The sequence below is a fragment of the Calonectris borealis genome, chromosome 1 (assembly GCF_964195595.1).
Source record: "Calonectris borealis chromosome 1, bCalBor7.hap1.2, whole genome shotgun sequence".
NCBI classification, from domain to species: Eukaryota; Metazoa; Chordata; class Aves; order Procellariiformes; family Procellariidae; genus Calonectris; species Calonectris borealis.
In genome coordinates, this window is record NC_134312.1 from 41270748 (window position 1) to 41293484 (window position 22737).

The following is a 22737-nucleotide window of genomic DNA, read 5'->3' on the forward strand; positions in this document are numbered from 1 at the left end:
AATTAATTGAAACAATAACTAAGTTATAAACCTTTTAGTAAGCAGTGAACAAGCTTCAGTTCCTTGATTGTGTTTATAGCTCTTTAGCGACAGGCTGAATAGAAACCTGAGTTTTTTCCACTGGTGCACAGATTTCTTCAGCTTTGCTGGGCCAGTGCTGACCCATACTGGCAGTATCCCTAGTAGAGGTCAGGTCTAAGGAAGAGGGAGGAGGCTTCTGCACAGTGTTCTGGCAACCCCAGCTGGATGGAGCAGCAACCTGCTTGTATCTGTAATGTACAGTACAATTTAGAATAGCTGTGTTATGCTTTCCGTGAGCTGGCAGGCAGCTTAAGGCTGATAAAGTGTAAAGGTGAAGACAGATACTCGACCTGAAGGATTGACTCCCGCCGCAGAATGGGCACTAACCCAATGCAGCTTCTGTTGATGAGAAATGCTTCACTAAATGTGTTGCAATTCTTGTCATGTCTGCAAAAGAGTGGCTGAAGGGGAACTAGCAGATGTGTTGGATGATCAGTGAGTCCTTAACAAGTATGAGTACCTCATACAAAGTGGCCTTTGACTGACAGGTAACTGCCACGGATAAAAATACTTTGATATGGTGAAAAGAAGGGGATTAAATAGTAAGTTTTCAGTAAAGATGAGGTGACAACCACAATGCAGGTAGGGTGGATGCTCTTCTCTTGTGCAGGTAGAGACTGCAATCACATGTGACATGAGGGCTCATTCCTCATATGGTGGAGGCAGGATTATGAATGTGGTGACAGTCGTGATGGAGAGCCAACCCACAGCAAAAGCCCAGCAATTCTCCTGCTGCAGTGAGGTTCCCTGTGCCTGATACGCCTGTTCCGCTGCTGTCTGTGATACTGGGGAAGCTGCAGCACTGGGCTGGCAGTGCCCACATTGCCGGCCCTGTGGCAGGGGAGTGGGAGATAGGGACTGATGGGGTGGAGGGGGATCCTGTGAATCCCTTTTCCAATCTGTACTTCGTTACAGTGTGGGAAAAGAGGATACCTGAGGAGAGGGCAGACTGCACAGGTTACATACTATAGATTGTGAACATTAAATTCAGAGAAAGATTATAAAGTTTCCAGGGGGAATTCATAATGTGAGATGATGGTCCATGACCATGGCATGGGAAATTCCTTACAGCTAAATACAAAGCAGTGCAAATTGGAAGAAGCCCTTCATACTCTTCACACTGTCAGTCAGTTTTGAATTAGCTGTAACCACTCAAGGCAAATCTTGGATGTCAGAGACAGATTAGCAGGTACCCTGGAAGGCTCCTGCTTTGCAATTTCTGTGCATTTGTGTATGAGAGATGTATTTAGAAGCTTAGTTTCACCCATGCTAGGCTCTTGGGTCTGAGGTGAGCTTCCTCATGACGTAGTCTTGCGTGAATTTGGGGTTCCAAACATATCTGCACATGTAAGCAACAGTCTAAACAATAAATATATATGTTTTAATTGGATCCGCACATTTCTAAACATCTATGAAATTGCCTAATCTTCACTTTGTAAAATGCTAGGTAATGATGCTGTGTGAATTTTATGTGTTGTAAAGAATGCATAGAGCATGCAGTCTGCTGGTGGTCTTACTTGAATCTACAAGTTAGACTGAATCAGGATCTTCAGCTAACCACTTGCAAAGACATCAGTGGCAATAAATGGAGAAATATTACTCTGGTATAGGAACATGACATATAAGAAATCCATCTTTCTACTATGATATGTACAAAGATTAAGAAATAATCTCATTGCTTAATAAGAAATACAGTTCTAAAGAAATAAATGTAATATGTACAACATAACATCAAGAAGAAATTCTAAGAAGAAAAGCATCTAGATGTCATTTTAAAATAGTTTTTAATAGTTTTAATAGGCTCTGTCTGCCTTTATTTATTTAAATAATACTTTTCACAGAAATTTTGCCATCCAGAGTCTGTCTTGAATCTGGTTGTATTCAAATGTATTTTGTATTATTTTATTTTTTACAGTGGTCAACCCATTCCCAGAGTGGAGTACACAGCTGAAGAAATTAAAACTTGGGGGGTGGTATTTAGGGAACTCAGTAAACTCTATCCTACCCATGCTTGTCGTGAATATTTAAAAAACTTTCCTCTGCTGACCAAGTACTGTGGATACAGAGAGGATAATGTGCCTCAGCTGGAAGATGTTTCTATTTTTCTTAAAGGTAAGATTCATATTTGATTTGTCAATAGATACTGTTTCATGAGAACACTCTTTTCTGTTAGTATGAAATACAAAGCACATTGAATAAAAAGAATCCCAGCTTTGTCAGTGGACTTTGGTTTAGTCTGAAGTATCATTCTGTTTTTGACATTCTCCATGGTAGAGAGTTTGTTGAGTCAAGACAGTTGTATATATGTACCTGCAGGTATGAAGCTGAGAGGAACTAAAAAGCTGAACACGGATCACTTGATGTTATCTTGCACAGGGAGAAAAGTCCTTCAGTATGATGAAAAGAAACAGCAGAGTTAGCTCTGCTCTTCTCATTGCCACAGGGTGGATGTTCTGATAACTGCAGTGGGCATCCCCCAAATATTCAGGCAGGTGAAAGAGGGAATAAAATGCCAAGATAACTGAATTTAAAGAGGAGAGCAGGTTTGGCACATTGTTGTACAGCCTGATGAATATGAGGCTTTCCTGGGTGCCCAAGACCTCATGAAGCTAGCCATTATATTTGTATGTTGAAGAAACTCAGTGGGACTCCATTTGTAATCTGGTATTTCTCTTTCACGTTGTTTTTTAAGAGGTCAGGATCTTACATATTTAAGTTTGAAAATACCCTTCTTTTTCGTCTGTAATGGAAATGTATCCCATATGGAAGGAGAAGTGGCAGACGTGAACTTGCAGTTTTTAACTCTAGAGGAAAAGCTGCCAAAGAGTTCAGTTAAGATTTTCTCTTCTCCTCAGGGGTCCCTTCAGATACATAGACTTGTTCCTTAATCCTCTTGCTCAGAAGCTTCTGGAGCTTAGGGACTAAAATATTATAAAGACAGGTGTTTGGAAAAAAATGTTATGTGCTGTTAATTGTTATGAGAAAAAATATCGAAATGTTTTGTCCCAAATGTGCATGGAAAATTTTTAACTAAGAGAAATACAAAATTTGTAATGAAAGGCTTACTTTCCCCAGTCCCTGCTTCATCCATAACTCTTGTTGGTGAAACACCTGCATTTACTAATAACTGACTCATCACTCCTTGAATTTGGTTGTGTCCTTCTGGGTCTCTCATCTATTGTGTTATGGTGTCTAAGGAATGATGGGAAAGTTTACAGGTTCTTTCTTCCTAACTGGAAACTCAAAACCTCACACTTCTTTCAGAAATATGTTTTCAGACTAAATACAACAATAGTAGTGTCTGTTGAAGTAAAACTTGGAATATCCTGCTGTAAACTCTTGGAAAGAGAGAAGAATGAATTTGGGAGAGAAATGTCCTTTTCAAAGTCACTGAGTCTGAAATAATTCCCCACTGGGACTAATTTGACAAAGGAACACTTTGTTAAATAAAAGAGGACCTCAACTGTTAAAGTTGTTTTTTTACTGTCACAAACAGTATTTTATCTGTAGAAATACGGACAGATTTGATTTAATCCTATTCTGTTCTATTAGTTTTTAATGTATTTTACAGAAGTTATCTTCTGTTTTGGAAACTTCTCTCCTAGGTACTAGACATGAAAATCAGATACTTGGTGATTTGAGAACATCACTTATGGTACCCTACCATCTTTTCTAGACAAAGGTATTAAAATAAGCTTTGAAATACCTCGAGCTGTTTTCATTAAACATATGCTAGCAATGCAAAATAGTTCTTGTACATAATAGGTGAAAATGGTGTGTGGTGATCTTCAACCAAGATATTCTCTGTGTCATGCTTCTGGTAGAATAATTAACTATAGATCATTACCTGTCCTCAGAAATGGATATAAGGATATATAATATGGTCTTTTATTATCTCCTTCACTTTCAGAAAGGTCTGGCTTCACAGTGAGACCAGTTGCTGGATACCTATCTCCCCGAGATTTTTTAGCTGGCTTAGCATATAGAGTTTTTCACTGTACTCAGTACATACGACATGGCTCAGATCCTCTCTACACACCAGAACCGTAAGTTGCTACATTTGCTTTAGTGCTGAAAAAATGTGATTGCTGGATTCTTAAAAGACCCAATTGAATTGCCAAGATTGAAAAGAGGAACCTTTCCACAAAGGTAAAAATCTAGTTACACCATTGTTGACAAAACCCTTCACATTGGTGAGCCAGAATTTAATTCAAAAGCTTTTTTCGGACTTTTTACTTTCCTTAAATAACTAGGCTATTTATATGGTGGGTCAAAAAATTCTATCATCTGGAGTTTTTTTCAGTGGAAAATGGAGTTTTCAACTAAACATTTTGAAGAAGTATCTAAAATTTTATTTTCTGGTGGACAACTAAGCAAAGAAGTTGGAAAAAAAGCACTGAATCCCTTGAAAAAAATTTCTTTCAGAATTATAATTTGGTCGTCCTTTGTCCTTATTTATCTTTTTTGGGCCAGACTCCACAGCTGAACATCATTTCTCTCCTGTGACACAATGCAAGCAAGTCATGAGGCACTGTTCTCTCACGCAGAGAGGATATTAGATATGAAGCCTGTTACAGGGACCGTGATAGAAAGAAGAGCCACTTCAACTATGACTTTCATGGGACAGCATTGCAGCTTTTCCAAAACAGAATATTGCGAGTTTGGATGAAATATTTTGGCATTTGGTCTCTTGATGAAAAGTGGGGGGAAAAAGATCGAAGCGCTTGTAGTTCTTGTCTTGTATTATATATGGTGTGCTCTGTGCAGTAATAACAGCACAATACATGTCAGTTAGATAATATGGAGGTAGTTTCACCAAAGGCATCCAATGATCTTGTAACCACAGGAATGACATTTTCGCAGTGCATCAGTCATCAGACGGTTAGTGTGAAATTGTAACTTGTTTATTCAGCTTGTACTATTTTGGAGTATTTTATTTTTGCCAAAATTTACACAAAGGCTTCACATACATATATTCCGCTCCAGTCCTGTAATCACTTGGACCCATGCCTAACTTTGATTTCATGAATAGACTGCTGAAACCATGGAATAATATTTTTGGATATAAAAGGATTAATGGAACCGCATATTAAGCTGTCCCTAAAAATGCTCTAACATTATTCTGGCTGGAGTCACCAGGTGGTGCTGTTATACACATATCTACTTACTCTTTTCCTCAGCATGTCAACTGGGCAAAGTATTTGCTAAAACGCTATGAGGCTAGTTTTGTCTGCATGTTTTTATTGGGAAAGAAGTGGTAATCCCTGAAGGAATTCATTCGCTTCTGGACCCTCTGTAATCAGAACTTTAATCTCTTAAATTTGTAGGCAAATTGCAAATCCGGAAAGAATTTTACATTGTAGCAATTGGGACTTGAATATATGATGCTGGACCTCTTCCGGTCTATCTGAAAATATCTGTAGGTATTTAAAAAAAAAGAAATTATGCTTAGGAAGTACCAGGTTTTGCACCAATGATTTCCTCTCCTGTGGGAAGCCAGTGTCTCAGATTGCAGCACCTGCCAATGCTCAGCAAAAGAATAATGACATTTATTAATTTAGTACAAACTGGGAGAACATTTTCATCTGTTGATAGGGGATTTAGGTACATAACTCCAACAGGAACAAAGGAAGGAACATCTTCCAGGAAACAATTAAGTGTGTCTATGTTTTTGCTGATATTCTCTGGTACATTGATTTGTATATTTGAGACGGCTGTAGTTTTCAGGATGCTGCTTACATTCAGAATTATGCAGTAAGGGCAACTACTTTTTTGTAACCTTTCTGGTTATGGTGTCTGGAAAGTCACTATGTAGTAATACTACTTCAATTAGAATGAAGATTTTTATTCCTTAATTGGGGTGAACTTAAAAATACAGGTTATGGTCTTAACAGCTCTAAATATGACTAACAGAGGAATTAAGTTGTCATTTTCTAATGATGTTATTCTCTTCCTGCAGACCTACTTGTTCCGAAACCACATAAATTAAATAGTCTGTACTATCAGGAACTCCATAGAAAAATTTTGAAAATTCCTTTTAAAATGTGTTTAAATTTTTTCATAAGATAGAGCACATAGTAAGTGTTATCAGAAATGTAGAGTGAAATCCTGGCTTTTCTGTAATCAGCAGCAAAACTAAACTGACTTGACTGGGGACAGCTCTTCATCTTCCGCAGTAGCTGCAATGCCCTGAGATCTGCTGGTTGATATATGGGGCCATAATGACGTTTGCTGCGGGTCCCTGGCTTGGTGAATGTTGCTTTTCAATGATATAAACCTGGTAAAAAGACTCCCTTTGACTTCAGTGGGCTTTCCATCAGATTTAACACCCAGGCTATAGAGCTAGATACAAATTAGAGAGTTCATTTGGTTTGATCTGTATCACTACTATATGCATTTTAAAACATTTCTTTCTGAGTTTCATTATGTTTCTACTACATTCACAATATAGATTTCCTCTGCTCTGCTCACTAATTTACTCCAAGAAAAATCTTTTGCTGTGAAAAGTGCATTACGAAAATCTTATTTTCTCTGAGCAGTGTGTGTGAATAAATTAAAGGAACTTAATTATTTTCTGAATAAAACAAAAAAAAAAAAGAATCAAGCCTTGGTAGTTAAGCAAAGAATTATATTGTTTAGACTATCTATAAAGGGCCAGCCCGGCAGGGAAATCTAAGAGACTCCAATGACAATCCCAAATGCTGGGTCATGGTTCTGCTTGGAGGATTTGATCTTTTTTTTTTTTTGTTCATATGTTTTTGTTTCAAGCTCTCCTCTTTATAACTGCATGTTCAAAATACTACTTTGCATAGTTTTAATGGAAGAATCTACAAGCTAAAGGCATGAGAGAAATATCTTCTGCCTCCTCATCCTCCTCCTCTTGCCAGGAGAGATAAGTTAATGGGGCTAGGCTTTGTCTGTTCTCATTTTGTCTGCAAGGATGGAAGTGACACAAACAGCCTGTGTCCCAGTGCAGAACTAGAAATAACACGTCTTCACGTATTTGTTTCTGGGAGTTGTTACCTCAGCACAGGAAAACAGAGATGCAGACACTCACTTAGCTACTAATAGTGGTGATGCTGCTGTAGAAGCCTGCTGGGAGACAACCACGCTTTCCTGAAGACAGGAACTTGAAGCCAGTACCACTATATCTTCTTTTCTCTCGTTAATTGAACTACTGATATGAAGTTACCTTAAATATATCTGGACTGATGCAGTGCAGCATAGGTGAAGCGCTCAGCAATCAGTGTTGATTCTCTAGTGAATATGGAAAGTGGAGTTAGAGCTCTGGACTTCCAGAGAATGGGCTTTGTGGCCCGTTTCTGTGTTGGAAGGTGATGGTTGGAGCAGTCAGGTTTCTCCAGTGAATTGTTTGGTACTGGGAATTCTCTGGGTGTATCTAGCAGACTGCAAACTCCATTTCCCTGCTGTCCTTTGTATCGTTAGCAAGCTAAACCTTTCAGGAGATGACAGAAGGTTCCAGTTGTAAATGGAACTGAATAAATAAAGGTGGGTCATTAACCTTTGATGATTATCCACTCAAGTGATTCAAACCATCTCCTAAATAAAGAGATGGATACCGTGCAGAGCCAGCCAATTTTTCAAGTCTGAGCTCCAGTGAGGAATGAATCTAAGCTACGAGTCTTGTGGTAGGGAACTTTGATCATCTTGCAAGACTCAGAGCATCACCAAAGGGGTGTGGACATCATAAAAGAAAAGCCTTCTTACCGGCCGCTTTTGAAGAAATCGGGAATTTCCCAGGCTCTGAAAGGACATGCGATGATGTAGAAACAAGGGAGGAAAGGTCTGACTTTCAGGAGGAAGGACAAGCTATACCAGGCAGTGGAAAACAAATGCAAACAATTTTCCTTATATAAGTATGATGTTGATACTCTTCCTAGCCAGCTGTACATATCAAACATGTTCCATGGGTGTTGACTAAAAATATTGACGCACCGTAAACTTGAGCACTCAGTCTATCTTGCTACAACTGAATTTCTAGTCAATGTCCGTGGACCATGTTTTATCGTGTCAGGCACAAGTATCTGTTTACCTCCCCGTATTTCTTTGGGAAATACGTCTGTCTAGGAAGGAAGAGCAACGAGATTTGGTAATTCCTCTCTACGGTTGAGTGAATTACTCATATATGAGGTTGGCTCAAACTTGTCATGCACAACTTCAGAGCAGTGCTTGTCTCGCCAAAAAGTGTGAATATAACATGAGCAAATGTTGGTAAGCGTCTGTCAGTGAGGCCATCTGGGCTGAGAAGAGAGACTTGTATGTAACCCTCCAATACTGGAACTGTATTTGATAAGCTTTTGGTGAGGCAAATAGGAATGCCAAAAATACTAATCTTCATTTGCATGCATTCAGAAACTACTACTATCTACCTAGACACAGTTGGCACAGACTTCTTGGTGAAGAGAACTGAGTAAGGAGACTTTAAATTATATAGAAGGTTGTTTGTCTGTTCATGATTTATCTGAAGTGTCAGGTTCTGTGTCTTTTCAAACAAAAATAGTTTATAAAAGACAAATTGGATGATTTTGGATAGAAGGCAGAAAACTTGATGTTTTCTCCCTGCCTTTAAAACATTTGTTTACAGCTTAGGAAAAAAAAAAGAGAGAAATGTCTTTGAAGAGACAAAAGCAAAGAAAATGTCAGATCCTATTTTTAAAGTGAACTTTACTACTAAGTCCGTTATTTTCTGTGAACAAATGCATCAAAACTTTCAGAATTGTTTGAGAGCTTTTGTAGATGATGCATGTGCACTTTCGTTAGGTTGGTTAGCAGTTTTTTGTACACTTATGTCTGCACTTAGTCGTGACTAATAATGCACTTACAGTTGTGGACAGTACTTTCTAAAATGATTTGGGTTCTCTGTTTTTTCTGAAATCTTGGTGAAAAGTGGACCATGTAACAAAAGTACTCAGTAATTGCAGTAGGAAGTCAGGACTAAATGAGAAATTAAGTGCTCAGAAACCTCTGTAAATATTGCCCTGAATTTCTAGTGGCAAGTGGCAAAATGTTTGGCTGTGGAGCTGCACCCAGGTGCAGAAAGGGGAATGGAGAAGAGGAAGAGGGAATGTGTTGGATTTTGAACTTGATTCATGTGGAGAGCAATGCTGAAAACTGTACTTGTGAGACATCTGGCTTTCCTTTGGGCAGTTCAGTCTTCATGGTACTAAGCCTGGAAGACAGCAGTGATCAGGCCCTCCCACTCAATTTGAAAATGATGAGGAAATCACAGAACAGGTGGGGTTAAATGACATATAACCCATTTAATAGAAGCAAACCTGTATGTTTCTACAGAACCATATACAGGGAAGAACAACTATTCTGTAAAAAACACGTTTCATGGTAAGACTTTTAAAGGCGAAGTCAGACCCATGTAAAATGGCTTATGTTAAATTAATTATGGAATGATTATGGAATTAATTTCTGTAATGACTCTTGTTTCATTTCCATTCCCTTAGGGATACGTGCCATGAACTCCTGGGACACGTACCTCTACTTGCTGATCCCAAGTTTGCACAGTTTTCACAAGAGATAGGACTTGCTTCACTGGGAGCATCTGATGAAGATGTTCAGAAATTAGCCACTGTGAGTCAAAATCTTTTTGTGGCATGCTCTCTCATCTGTCCTCCTCTTTGGTTGATGAAATGACGTGCATTGTCTTATTAGAGCTAACTGCATTTTCAGGTTGCAGATGACTATGATGTGACAATCACAGAGCTTTATGTATTTTTCCATTGTTTTTAATAAGAGCAAAGCTGAATACTAGTCTTCAGGTAGTCAGTTTTACTTTTTATGTGCAATAACCACCAATTTTCAGGGCTAGCTGAGATGGATTTTGTCTGCTTTAAGGTGCTGAAAGCAAGTAAGCAAGGTAATTTTGGAAAAAAAACCCAAACCCCAACATTTTGGTGTGTGCTCTCAGTTCTACTGTTAGCTCCTCCACAGGTGGCCACTTTAGCACTGCTATTTCTGTACTCACTGTTCTGTTTTGCAGCTGTTCACTGTATTGTAGTGTGTGATGGATTTTGAGGTCATGTTGCATCCTTGCTGCTGCTCCTGTTGGAGAATATGTAGTTACTAAGCCAAGGCTGTGCAGCAGTAGATCCAGACCTAGGTCAAGTGCCTCAGCCAGTGGCTGTGAGATGGATTTTATGTTGCATCAAATGAGGCGCATGCCAGTAGATAGTGTGAACTGGAAGAGGCTGCGTGTTAAAGATGTTAGATGCTACTGACCACCCAACTGGAGCCTTCTTGGCCCTTGTGTGAGGGACCCTCAGGTTGCACTGAAGGGCCCTGTCAAGTTGCCAGGACTCTCAGCTCCTGCCCACCTGTCAGCCCTGCTGTATTGCCATTTCCAAATAACTCGTATGCAGCCCTTTGCATCATGACATAAGTTGGTGACCCCTGGTCTATACCACTTGCTCTGTTCAGTTGTTTTAACTTACTGTATGCTTCCTTTTGTGGATCCTGTTAAAACTAATGCTTCAAATAATCTAATGAACTATATTGTATTAAAAAATAACTCTGTATTTAAGTATTTTATCTCATGAAAAACTCTGTGACAACCAGCAAAATAATTGGTTACTTTAAATCTTATCCAGCATACTACTGCTTTTCTACATGGGAAGTGCAGTGGGGATTTAAAGGGTTGGAAATAATTTGGACACAGTGGTGAAGGCAGATTCAAACCAGGTTCAATTAAACTGTAATAATTTTGATGCACTGGCTTAGCAGTGGCTTAGAGTCCCATCTGCTGAAAAAGGACTTTGTACCCATTTGCTAGCTTTTTCTCCTGTAGCCCTCCAGAAGTGGCCACCAAATTTAGTTAATCAAACGGGCCTCATTCCTTAGTTAGGCTGGCTTGATGTCTTGCTCATAGCCAGTTCCTCTCACATGTTCCTTGGTTTTCTTATGGATGCTTACTCAGAAGAAACTGTTGTTTGTATGGAAGAATCATGGAAGTTGTGTGTCTGTTTGCACATTTGCGAGGAAGTATACCTCTGCTTTAGTAGGAAGCAGACTACCTTGTCTCGACCTGCAGCCTCAAGAGAAACTAGCTAACTGGCTGTCCGTGTGGGTGCATTGAGGAAAACAGTATGTCCAAGTTGTTCACCCCAAAATAACCTTGGATAACATGGGCTTGTTGCAGAAGACAATGTTGGGACTGATCTGTTTGGGGAGAGATATTAATATAAAATGACCTCTGAATATTACATAAATGCTTTCACTCCTCCCCTTCACACAAGTTCCCAGTTATGACTGACGGTGTCATCCGAACAATGAGCTGCTCCTGAATCACGAAGCCAAAAATAAAAGAAGACAGCTGAATCACTCTCCCTTATCACACTGAGAAGTTGATATCCGAGTCAAAATTGATTTCTCCTCCCATGCTGGAAATAGCTTTTTCAGGTGGAAGAGACATTTAGCAAGAGACTTAAGGTAACCCAGGTGGTGTTATTTTTCGTAGAAGCACAATGAGGGGCTGTACTCCCCTGGGGCAGGTGCTTGACAAATAGAGAGATGTTACTTGCTCTAAAATTTGCAATGTAAACAGTCGACTTGAGAGCAAGTAGAAAGAACATCTCTCAGCAGTGAAGGTGAGGAGGCCAAGAAATTCATTCAGCTGAGCACCAAATGTCACCTGAGGTGCTATTAACTGACTTCTGCAACATTTGGTCCCATTTCCATCCTAGATAACAACCAGAGATGCAGCGAGCTGAGAAATGTGAGCCAAGTGTCTTAACACAGAAAAGCAGTGCAGGTTCCAGTGAGGCAACTTCAAAGTAAATAGAAAAACAAATGAACGGAGAGAGAACATGCATATTAATGAGCTTGAAGCAATATGCCCAAAGCAAGCTTGCCATTAGCATGACCTGTTTCAACAGATAGTGACATTAACAGCTGAGCCATTACAGGGAGGACAATGGCTTTAGGAAGAGAGGAAAACGCCTCTTAGTAATTCAGACCAGAAAGGGAAGAATTATTACGGGTGATTTCGTCATCTTTCACTCCGTTCTGCTTTCAAAAGCCACCACGTATCAGCCTTGATAGATCTGCTCTTTGTGCCCCATCAGTCCTGAGCTGCAAAGGAAATGCGCTGATGTTTTTGTCCCTGCAGAGCTGACACGGTGGATGTGGAGCAAGCTGGAGCCTGGTCCCTGGGTGGACTAGAAGTGTTTGCTAAATTGCAATTAGTCACATCTGCGCAGCCCCATGGAGGGCAGAGATTAAATGGGAGAGCGTTGCAGAGGCCCTGGTGCTGGCCAGCTGGAGGGGGAAGGATGGCTGCAGGGTAAGAGGGTTGAAAAGGAAGGATGTGAGCTCCCCTCATCCTCTTGTTCTGTTTCTGCTCCTTTTTAAACACAAGCATTCTTACCAGGAGAAGTGGAATACTGAAAGAGCCAAACAACTGTCTTTTTGCAGTGTTTTTGTGAGAGATGCAGTTTCCTTTACAACGTTTTAAGAGTGTAAGAAAGAGGGAAGACACAAAAAACAAGTGACTGAAAGATACGTTACTGAAACAAAACAAAATATTTGCACAATCCACTTTTTTGCTTGTAGTGTGGTATAATGCGATTACTAATTGAGGAAATACAATATTGGCCATGCATCTCTGGGTGCTAATTATTATCACCATCATCACTAATGTCGTGTGCTGCTCTGTGTGACTTTCTAAAAATGCTTTTGAGTTTATTTTTCAAGCATGCCTGGTCTTTCTACTTTCACATAGTACAAAAATAAACAAAGACAGTCTTTTCTGCTTACCTATCAAACCATAAGCTGTAGGGAGGACTTGACATGAGGTGTTTCCACTGATTTATATAATATATCATTTACAACACATTTAACAGCACATAATGTAAGGTTTTGTCAGGAAAATTGTACAAAAAAATATACATTTCAGTTTACATTTCAATATTACCTTGTAATTTGTGGACTTGGGAGCCAGAGAGCAGTGTCTTTGTAAAGCTGCAAGTTGATAAGCAGGATCCTGTCTCTCCTGCTAATGGCAGAAATTACTCCCAGCTCCTGCTGAGTTGTTTCAGTGCAGCTCAGGTTGCCCCTTCGTGATGCAGTATGTATAGGATGTGTTTGTAAAATTCAGGGGGGCACGTTAACTGGTGGTGGTTCAGAAAAGGGGAGGTTAGCAGGGTGTCTATGGTTTGTATGCAGTTTAACATCAAATCTTTCCACTCAAGAATTTGGCCATTAGGGACTAAGTAGTCACACCAAGTTTTTTTTTTTTTCCAGTGGTGTCTTACTGGAAGTTACGTTTAAACCTTCAGTTCTCTAGAAGTGTAAAATTGTCACCTTTTAATCTTTCTTGATATTTGTTCTGGTATTTTAACAGTGTGGGACAGCAGAAATCAAGAAATTTCTCCTGTTTTTGCTAGCCTTTATGCAGAAAACCACAATAGTGAGTTGCTTCGAATTTGAAGGAATTGTGAGGAGGTCTTATAAATGCATTTCAGGCTTGTTATGAATCTAAATGTTTTACCTTGCCTGGATGATGACTGAGGCCAATGGTTTATTTCTAAAGCTGACTTTAATTTATCTGTACAGGTATCACAAACAAAATATTTTAGATATATATGCTGGGATAAAAATAATGTTCAGAACCACCTCTCTGGGAGAAGTCAGTGGTCATTCGTGTGAGCTTACTTGCCTGTCTTCTCTCAGGATCTACTTTATCTGGTCTTGTTGGCTTCATTCTAGTTCTTCTCCCACGCTGAACAACTGGCACATAATTCAGGACAATTATACGTTATGTTTGCTGAGGAGGTAGCCAGAATGGAAGAAACAGGACCATTGCAGATAAAGGCTGAGTTGCATTTGGTAACTTCAGGTAGATGCAGCGTTTGTGGTCTCACTAGACAGAGCAGACTGTTGCAGTCTCTCATCTTTGCAAACAACAGATTAGATTTCCCAGAGGGACTATTGATAGTGCTAGGCCGTCAGTACAGCTTGTGGACCGGATTACTGTCTTCCTCCATGAATGAACAAATGGAGCTGAGAAGAAAACAATGAAAATATTTGAGATTTTGAACATTCCCACTGTGCATCTGAAAAATCAAGACTGCTTGAATGTTTCTCATTTATAGTTGCAAAATGATAGACAGTGAACTAAGCACTGTGGTAAGTCTGTGATCAGCTCCCCTGCTGAAGCTATTCTGCCATATAAAAATAATTATGTATTGGCCAACTGAAACCTGGTACTATAGCCCAAAAGCTATGGCATTAACTGAACATATTGAAATTTAACATTCAAATTTCTGCTCGGTCTTTTTCCTGTATCCCAATCTCATGATTGTGTGACGAATGCCAAGAGTGAGCATGGTGAGTACCCTAAGTCCAGTGGTGACATAATGGAGTTTCTTGCAAAGGAGTCCTTTCCAGCTACACCTATAGTTAATGAATAAAGGAGCTGCAGTATGAAGAGCTGGGAGGGACTGTGATTTACAAACTGCTTGAGTAAATTTTGATGGACTTACAGGAGACGTATGAAATGACTCTTATTTGGGATGTGTATCACTTAGGGAAGATGAACCAATGCCCAGGGTAAAAGCTAGGACTATAAAGCTGAAATCAGGTATGATGGATCACTGTAGCCAAACATCTGCCACACAGTATGAGACTGGAAATACTGTCATCTGTATTGTTCATCAGTAGGTGGCCTGGACTATGTTTCTGTTCCTGACTTCGACCAGGCAAAACCACCCATATGCAATGTATTTAGAAATTGCCTAAGTGCAAAACCTGAAACTGATACAAGAAGCAGAAGAGAAAGCTGATGAAACCTCGTGGCTTTCTTAATAATTACAAAGTCGTACAGTCTGTCTGAATCAGGAGAGAAGGATAACTTACTGATGGATTACTTTCCTTTGATTGGTGAGGTGTTGCTGGGCACAGTGACTGCTGCTCTAAAAGCATGCCCTAATTTGTGGGTTTGCTCTGCGTAATGTTCTAAAGGAATTAATAACAGGTAGTGGTGTCCATTTTTTAAGGGTTTCTTTCAGCAATGCTTTTTGATAAAGTAGCTGAAGCACTGATGTCAAGTCCTTCCTACAGTATGCGTAATCAAATAGGTCAGCAGAAAAGATAGTACATATATCACAGAAGAGGACTAAAGGGGAAAAAACCTTGTAGATTCCAGGGATCAATATTTAATATTTTAGAATACTGCAGTGTTCCCCTGCAGTGCATTTTCACGGTCATCACCTCAGAAGATTCATGGCACAAGAACAAAATCTCAGCAGCGATACCTAACTAACTTTGTAGCTCAAAACCAAATGACTTTGTACTACATAAAAATAAGCTAGCATGCCAGAGAAGTTACTACAGGGAGAATTTGAAGAGTTCTGTTGCTGAAATGGGAGCACATGCTCAATGTTTTCTGCAGGAATTGTGACAGTTTGTTGAGGCCTTTGTTCTGGGTTTGGAGAGAGTCTGTTTCCAGGTTTGGATCTGTAAGAATTGCTGTGCTGGTCAGGCCAAATGGCTGGTGCCTTGTGCCCAAGTGCAGTCATAAATAGCTGCTTAGGAGGGATGTAAGAACAGGATGAGCATATATGATTCTTTTCAAATGTTTTCCAAGTTTCTGACCACTCAGAAACTCGGGGAACTCTTGAGCCAAATGTGGTTTCTATGTATTTAATTATCCTGAATGGATTTCTGTCCAGAGACAGCTGTTTATCTTTGAAGACGTGTAAATTTTTAGTACCTGCAGTAACTTTGGCAAAGAGCTCTATGGCTTAACTATTCACTCTCCGGTGAACCATCTCCTTCTGTTGTTTTTAACCTGATTCCTGCTAGCTTTTTTGTATTTGAGGAGAGAATGATCAAATCATCCCTGTACGCTTTCTCCATGCCATCATGACTTTACAGAACTGTTTCATTTTCTCCCTTAGTTATCTCCTTTTCTGGATTGAAAAGCAATCTTTTGTTTAGTTATTTGTCACATGGAAGACGCTCTGTAACTTTGAGCACGTTATTCCTTCCCTGAACCCCTTCCACCTTTCCAGCTAGAACTGGGAAAGAAAGAGAGAGGATACCTCAATCACCAGGCTGAGAAATGGGGTAAACGAGCAGTTTGAACCCTAATCCGAGTTTTGGTTAAGAGCGGCACTGTGGAGGTAAGCCAGTTTTGGATGTGCTTGCTATAGAAGTGGGAGCCTTTTGAATGGCAGGAAGAGTGGACCTGATGTTGTAGAGCTGACATGGTTTGCTGCTTAGGGACGGGAGAAATGGGCTGCATGCAGGAGGGAAGTAGGATTCAGTGGATTCATCTTTATCAACCAGCATCGCTATTCAAGAATACGAGTCCCTGCAGTTTCTGATCAGCAGAAGGTATGAAGGGTGATTCTGTGGCTGCGAATTCTGTGAGGGGATGGGAGAAGTAATTTAGATGATGGAGAAATCCTGTGTCAGCCACTGCAGTGAAGATGAGGATCTGGACTACTGATGTTGGAATTGTGGTGGTTTTTTTTTAATTTGTAGAGGGTGGTATAGAATACTGGTTTGCAAAACATTTTTAAATACAAACCTCTGGCTTTAACTAGTTTCTGGGCTAAGTAGGTCAACATAGGATGTGTTACATCTGGAAATGAAACATTTCATGCTCTGTACTGTGTCACTCAAAGTTAAGAAAGTGAAAGAGGGTTCACCTGTTGCTATGAGGGTGCCCAGTTGGTCAGGTCAGTGACCTGCTTCTTGAGAGGATCTCAGGTTGCCCTAACAGACAAAATTTTGCACTCACAAGTAACTAGAAATAGTGTTGTTCTATAACATGCTTGGGCCCAATCATGTAATGAGGAAGCTAGATGCAAGAGAGAACTAATTTGACTTAATTGGGAGCAGGGAAGGAATTAGAAATTTCCCTGTAGAAATAATATAGCTCCTTTTAGGCAGGATGCAGTTTATGAAGATCAAGCCCTGAGCAGTTAGAAACGCTAAAGAAAAAGCCTCTAATAAAATAACAAATTACAGCCAGACACTGGATTTGTTTTTATTTCTTGTAGCATTATGTTTCCAAAAGTGGTTAGATCATAATCTGTGAGGTTACTGAACTGCAAATGCAAATTTACATGCACACAAGTAATACGTTTTGACATATAGGTTAACAAGAGAATGGTGCAAATTTCACACAGCACTGGCTTGCTAATTAAGTTTGTTTATTCTCAGAAGCAACTTCATTTTCATTAAGAAATTGCAGATTCTGCAATAGTAATCTTTGTGGGTAGTTCAGTAGCTCACACTCTGAACGTGTGCTCTGCTACAACAGTAATGAAAGTGAGCCTCAAAAAAAGAGCTCAGGAAGAATTTGTGGAGTTTAGGAGTGCACGCAAGTAGCAAGCATCTACCATTGCGGTGTTGGATCCAGTTGAGGTAGGTTGAGAAACAGGTAGAAGGAGTCTATGAATTTTGATAGTTTTTTTTGTGCATTTGTTTTTTCTTTTGACCTAGAGTAGGAAATGTATTAGCAAAAAGGCATAAAGTGTCTTTTTTAGAACATACATAACTGGGACAAAAGAAAGGACCCAGCATAAACTTCCAGTGAGCAACAACAGCACAAGCATTTTGGGTAACAACTACAAACAAAGCACATAAGTTACAGGAATAAAGGTTTAAATAAAGAAAATGGGGGGAAAAAGCAGTAGAGGAAAGGTTTGGAATATATTGCTACTGCTGTTCCTGACAGCCCCTGTGCTTTCACCGCTACGTTGAAGGAAAGAGATAATCCGAGGCTTTGTGTAGGTATCATTCATACTGACTCTGCCACACTTATTTTTCTTTGTCATAGCACATACAAGTGAAACTTCACTTGTAAAAGGCATTCATGTACAGTTCAGAACTGCAAGGGTCTCATGCTGCTAAAGCTTTATTTGTGTACCGGAGTACGTCCCATACTACGTTAAGAAGTATTCTCAGAGGAATATATAGGTGTCGAAGCAAACTAACAAAGTAAATTTTATAATGCTCCTTGCTTTTTCTATTGTGTTTGTTTACATACTTAAATCCATAAGATTCTGTAACACAGAGTGGTAATTATTTGAGTCATTTGTACAAGACGTGGACATCCTCTGGCAGCAGCACACAGGTGTATGGGGAAGTGAAGGAATTCAGCACGTGGCAGCTCATTTCAGCTATGTCTAGGTCTCCCTTAGGACTGAGGGAACGTCTGTGCTGTGGGTGCACGAGTGCAGGAGTTGGCTTTATCCATGGAGCCAGAGCAGCTGAGGAGTGCTGTGCAAAAGATGTTTTGGTGACTGCAGGTGGGGTTCTTTTGGGAGCAGCTCCCTGAATGCGGCTGCCCGGTTATCTGGCTGGGACCTGCAGTGCTGTTGGGGTGGGCCAGCTCCAGGTTCCCCTCGCTCAGGGATCTGTGCACCCGGCTGCACTGCGCAGTGCAACCACGGCTGCGACCCTGCACACCCGGCCTCCCTTCGGGGATCGGTGGGCCCATCAGGAGAAGAAAGCCAGGAGATTCTGCTTTCAGGCCGAAACCAAACCAATTATGTGTAATGAAGAAAGTCGTCAAACCATGAACTTAACTTTTTATTGTCTGGAATATTTCAGTAAATAATTTTGGTTCCAGAAGGGATATTCATACATGTAGCTACTATGCGTAACCCAAATACCATCTTATGGAAAGAGTCTTAAAATTCATGTATGTACCGAGCTGAAAAGATCCTAACTTAATATTCACAACTATGCAGTAATCTGTATTGTTTTAAATACTGGCTCAAGGACTGAGCGTAATGCATGTGTTCAGTCTAATTCTCTTACCCAGCATGTTCCTGGGTATTTTCTTTGTATGCAGACAAAAGTATGGAAGTAAGACAAAATATGGCTGGTATCGATAAAGAGCTAACTATGCCTAGGGCTTAATTACTTAATGCTGCAGCTTTGGAAGTGGTTCTTGTGCCTGCCGTCATCTTTCTATCAAATGGCATCGAAGTGCTGGATGGAATAGGGTCCCATAAATTTTTAATTAAGATATTTTTGGGTGATCTACCATAACGATTTTGTAAGTATAGCTTAATTATGTATTTATATGTCCAACTCTGACACTACAGAAGGCCAAGGGGAGGTTTGCCATTGCTTTCAATGAGTTTAGGTCTGTGGGCTAAATACTACCTTCATTTCCATGCATACAGTCTCGTAAAAGTCAATAGGGTTGTACACATGCAAATGAAAGTAGGATTTGTTGCTGTAAAATTAATGTTAAACATTTACTTGCCAAAACCTGTTATTTAGGAATATGGGTTTCTGCAGGGAAAGAATCGACTCCGGAAGACACGTGATTTTGCAGTTTTGTCTCTTTCTCTGTCCAAACCAAGCTCACGTGGTACAGCATGCAACAAATCCTGTTAGCTACTTCTTAGACCTGACAGGCCTTCTGATGTTATTGTATAAAGGGTTTTTTAATTTGTTGACAATTTTGGAAAGTTAAAGCAAGCACTCTAAACCTGAGAGCATTGTTGAAGCCAAAGAAAAGTTTACAGAGGAGGGCCTTGTGTCTGTTAGTTTTGGTTGTTCTGGTTTGATTCCAGTTGTGGCTGAAGTTGTCGCAGTGCAAGGTCAACAGAACATCAACACGATGGTGCCGTTTCAGGCACACTTTGAACTACCCCCCCACTCCCTCAGTCTGTTAGTTAGGTTCAAGCTTGGTTTGGGATTTTGCTTTTGCATCAGACAAAGCATTAGTTTTGACAAGATAACCTTGTTTCTGTTAGCACCTGTAAGCTTTATTTTCTGTACATTATAGAGAACTTTCTATAGATCATCATTGTGGCATTGATAAAGATAGTGTCTACTAATAGAGCTAGATAAAACAGTTTGAACTCAGAGCTTTTTCAAGACATGCTGGAAAGAGTGCGTACTCCCAGATTATCCTTTTTTCCCTATAAAACATATTACACTCTTTCTAAAGGTTTTTCTTCCCTCCCTTGAATCAGTAGGCTGTAATTGTTACAATTATATAGTTTGACTATATAAAAGTGGCTAAAATTATAGTTTAACAAGATATTTTACATTTCTAGAATGTAAACACCTTTATAGGATTAATTTTTCAACTTTAAATAAAGATATTGGCTTATGAATGGATCCATGTTATACATCTGAATTTAGGACCTATATGAGCACAGAAAACTTGCATGTCAGTGGGAGCCTGATCACTAGTGACCATTTCAGAGTGATCTTCACATTTGGTAAGTCACTCGTAGACCACAGCCACTGTAAATTCCTTGGGCTTCGGTACAGTGAAGAGCTGTGATCTCTCTGCTCACAGGAGCTTGCTCAGTATAACGTTTTTTTCATCTTGCTGAATACATGTTAATGTGATTTGCTTTGTGTTTACAGGCTTCTGGCAGGTAACTCAATGGTGACTCAGTTGACTACTCTGTGGTTATGATAGATTCATAAAAAAAATCAGGGAGCTACCAGGAGATGCTCAACTATACTTGAAAAAGATTTTGTTTGGGGCACTGAAAAACATCTTCAATTTGGATATATTTTTAGTAGCAAAATTAATAGATATTTAAAATTCCCTGAGCTACTTTTCTTCTTTGATCTGTCTGTCAGCTTGACATGAATAGAATTTACACTTTTATGCTGATGCCTACTATCTTTTTTTTATTTTTTTTTGCAAGGCAGGTTAAGGAAATGTATTTAAGAGCCACAAAAGCTTTTGGGAGTCCCTTTGCATTTATGTGATTAAAAGAACATTGAGTATAAATGCAGTGTTGCTGTTGGAAGCTGTGATGTTTGAAAACAAGTCTTAGCTACTAAATCAGTTTTCAGAAAATAGATGCAAGAAGTTAATTTTCTTTTTTAAATGTTTAGAAAATTAATGTGGATGCTGTTATTTTTGGAATGAAGTCCTACCCTTTTTTGATCCTCAAAAATAAGTTTGAAATCGATATGACTGCGAAGAAATAGTGCATTTTTTGCCTGAAAAAAGAATTTTAAAACTTCGCTGGCCAGTTGTCCCTGTCTCTTCATTGTGTTTGTGCCCCCACAATTTCAGGGTTTGCAAAAGTTCTGAGATCCTTCCAGCCCCAGGAAACTGCTCCCCTTTCTGAAGATACGACTTCCCCTCGTTAGCAGACACATTAGGACTTTTGCTGCTGATCATGTACACAAGAACCTGATACCCCTCCTCGGCTAAAACATCCTGGGAGGCTCAGTGGCTCTTCCGCATTACTCCCTGCAGTGCAATTGCCATAGGCAGTAATTGGCCTGGCAATTAGGGGGATCACAGCCTGCTCCAGGGAATGGCATCATGAGAAGCACCACATGTGCCCGGTGCCTTCCCCAGGCGAATGCCTGTTAGGGGGGACACTGAGGGTCTGTCTCTGGGCTGGCCAAGGATAGTTATTAAAGAGGCTTTGCAGGCCGCAGTAATTAATTCTGACAGTGGACTGTCATAGGGCAGTGATTCAGCAAACTCTCTGTTTATAAACTGATGATTGCCTGTACTGTGATTTGTTGCTGCACCTTTGCTTCTTGTTAATCTGTGGATTTACCTTACCAGTCTACCAAAAGCTTCTCCCAGGATAAGTGGAAGAGACTCCCGTGCCAGTTTTCCCCTTATGCAGTTTCCTTAGAGCATTGCAGCATGTTAAATAAGACAGACTCTGTCTCCCCAGCCTGAAGAGGTTTTCTTGCTATTTCAGGGAGCGTTGCAACTTCATGCCTTCTCTTCTGAGCCTCCTTCTTAGCACGCTTGCGGGGGAGTGGAAGTTGGTCTTTTTAGAGAAGGGGAAACTATATTGGACCAGTGCTGAGGTCTACAGGTAACTGTGGGAAACAGGTCCTGAGGGCTGGGCTAGGCTTTTGTAGAGATGTTGCCTCTGGACGCCAGAGGAAGAAAAGTGTCTGATGTTGTTCTTGTCTGTTCTCTGGGTATTCTTCTAAGCGATGCAGTTCACAATTGGGGCAACAGTCCTGGGGGTCGATGACTCCCCATAAAATGGGAATGCTGTCAGGCGAAGGACAGCTAAATGATCTCATGTATGTGTATTTGTTCCAAATTCTGCTCTTGCTTGGGTCATGCCAGCCTGTCAGTGTTCAAGTCCCTGGCCCTTTGCTAAAGGAGTCATACTCTCCAAGCTATAGCATAAGCCACAACGCTGAGGGAGCACTTCTGGGGTGCCAGCCCTTGCCCATGTAGCGTATAAAATCAGGACTGTTCTTGCTTTGATAGGTTTTGTTAACGCAAAGTCCTCATTCGAAAGAGTAGCAGGACAAAGATCTGGAAAACAGGAATGGCAGAGCCCTAAAGACAGTCCCTGCTTGCAGCCTGCGAATTGTGATGGATCATGGTGGATCAAATGTGCCACATAAGGCAGCACGGACTGAAGGGTGTGGTTGGACAGCAGTGACATATGTTTACTCAGCTTTTTTTTTTTTTTTTCTTTTTAGTTTGACTTTCAGAGGACCCCATCTCTTGGAGTCCCAGCTAACATGTCAGAAGACCTGACTGTACCTCTTATGTTAACTGTGTGAAATCGCTAGGTGACTGAAATTTGAAGCTACAGCTTGAAAAAGAAATGAGCAAATATTCACTTCAGCTACCGTAGGGAGCGCTGAACATGAATTCACGTTACATGTTGTAAAATAAAGTAGAAAGGGAAT

General features: G+C 40.2%; 1 protein-coding gene across 1 annotated transcript in view; it reads left to right on the forward strand.

The window, feature by feature from the left end:
• TPH2 (tryptophan hydroxylase 2) overlaps positions 1–22737 on the forward strand; it is a 45859-nt gene that overhangs the window by 9492 nt on the left and 13630 nt on the right. Inside the window, exons 5-7 of the mRNA XM_075150052.1 lie at positions 1997–2193; positions 3992–4127; positions 9558–9684. Coding sequence (XP_075006153.1) covers positions 1997–2193; positions 3992–4127; positions 9558–9684 — 460 coding nt within the window. The remainder of the gene's footprint in view (positions 1–1996; positions 2194–3991; positions 4128–9557; positions 9685–22737) is intronic.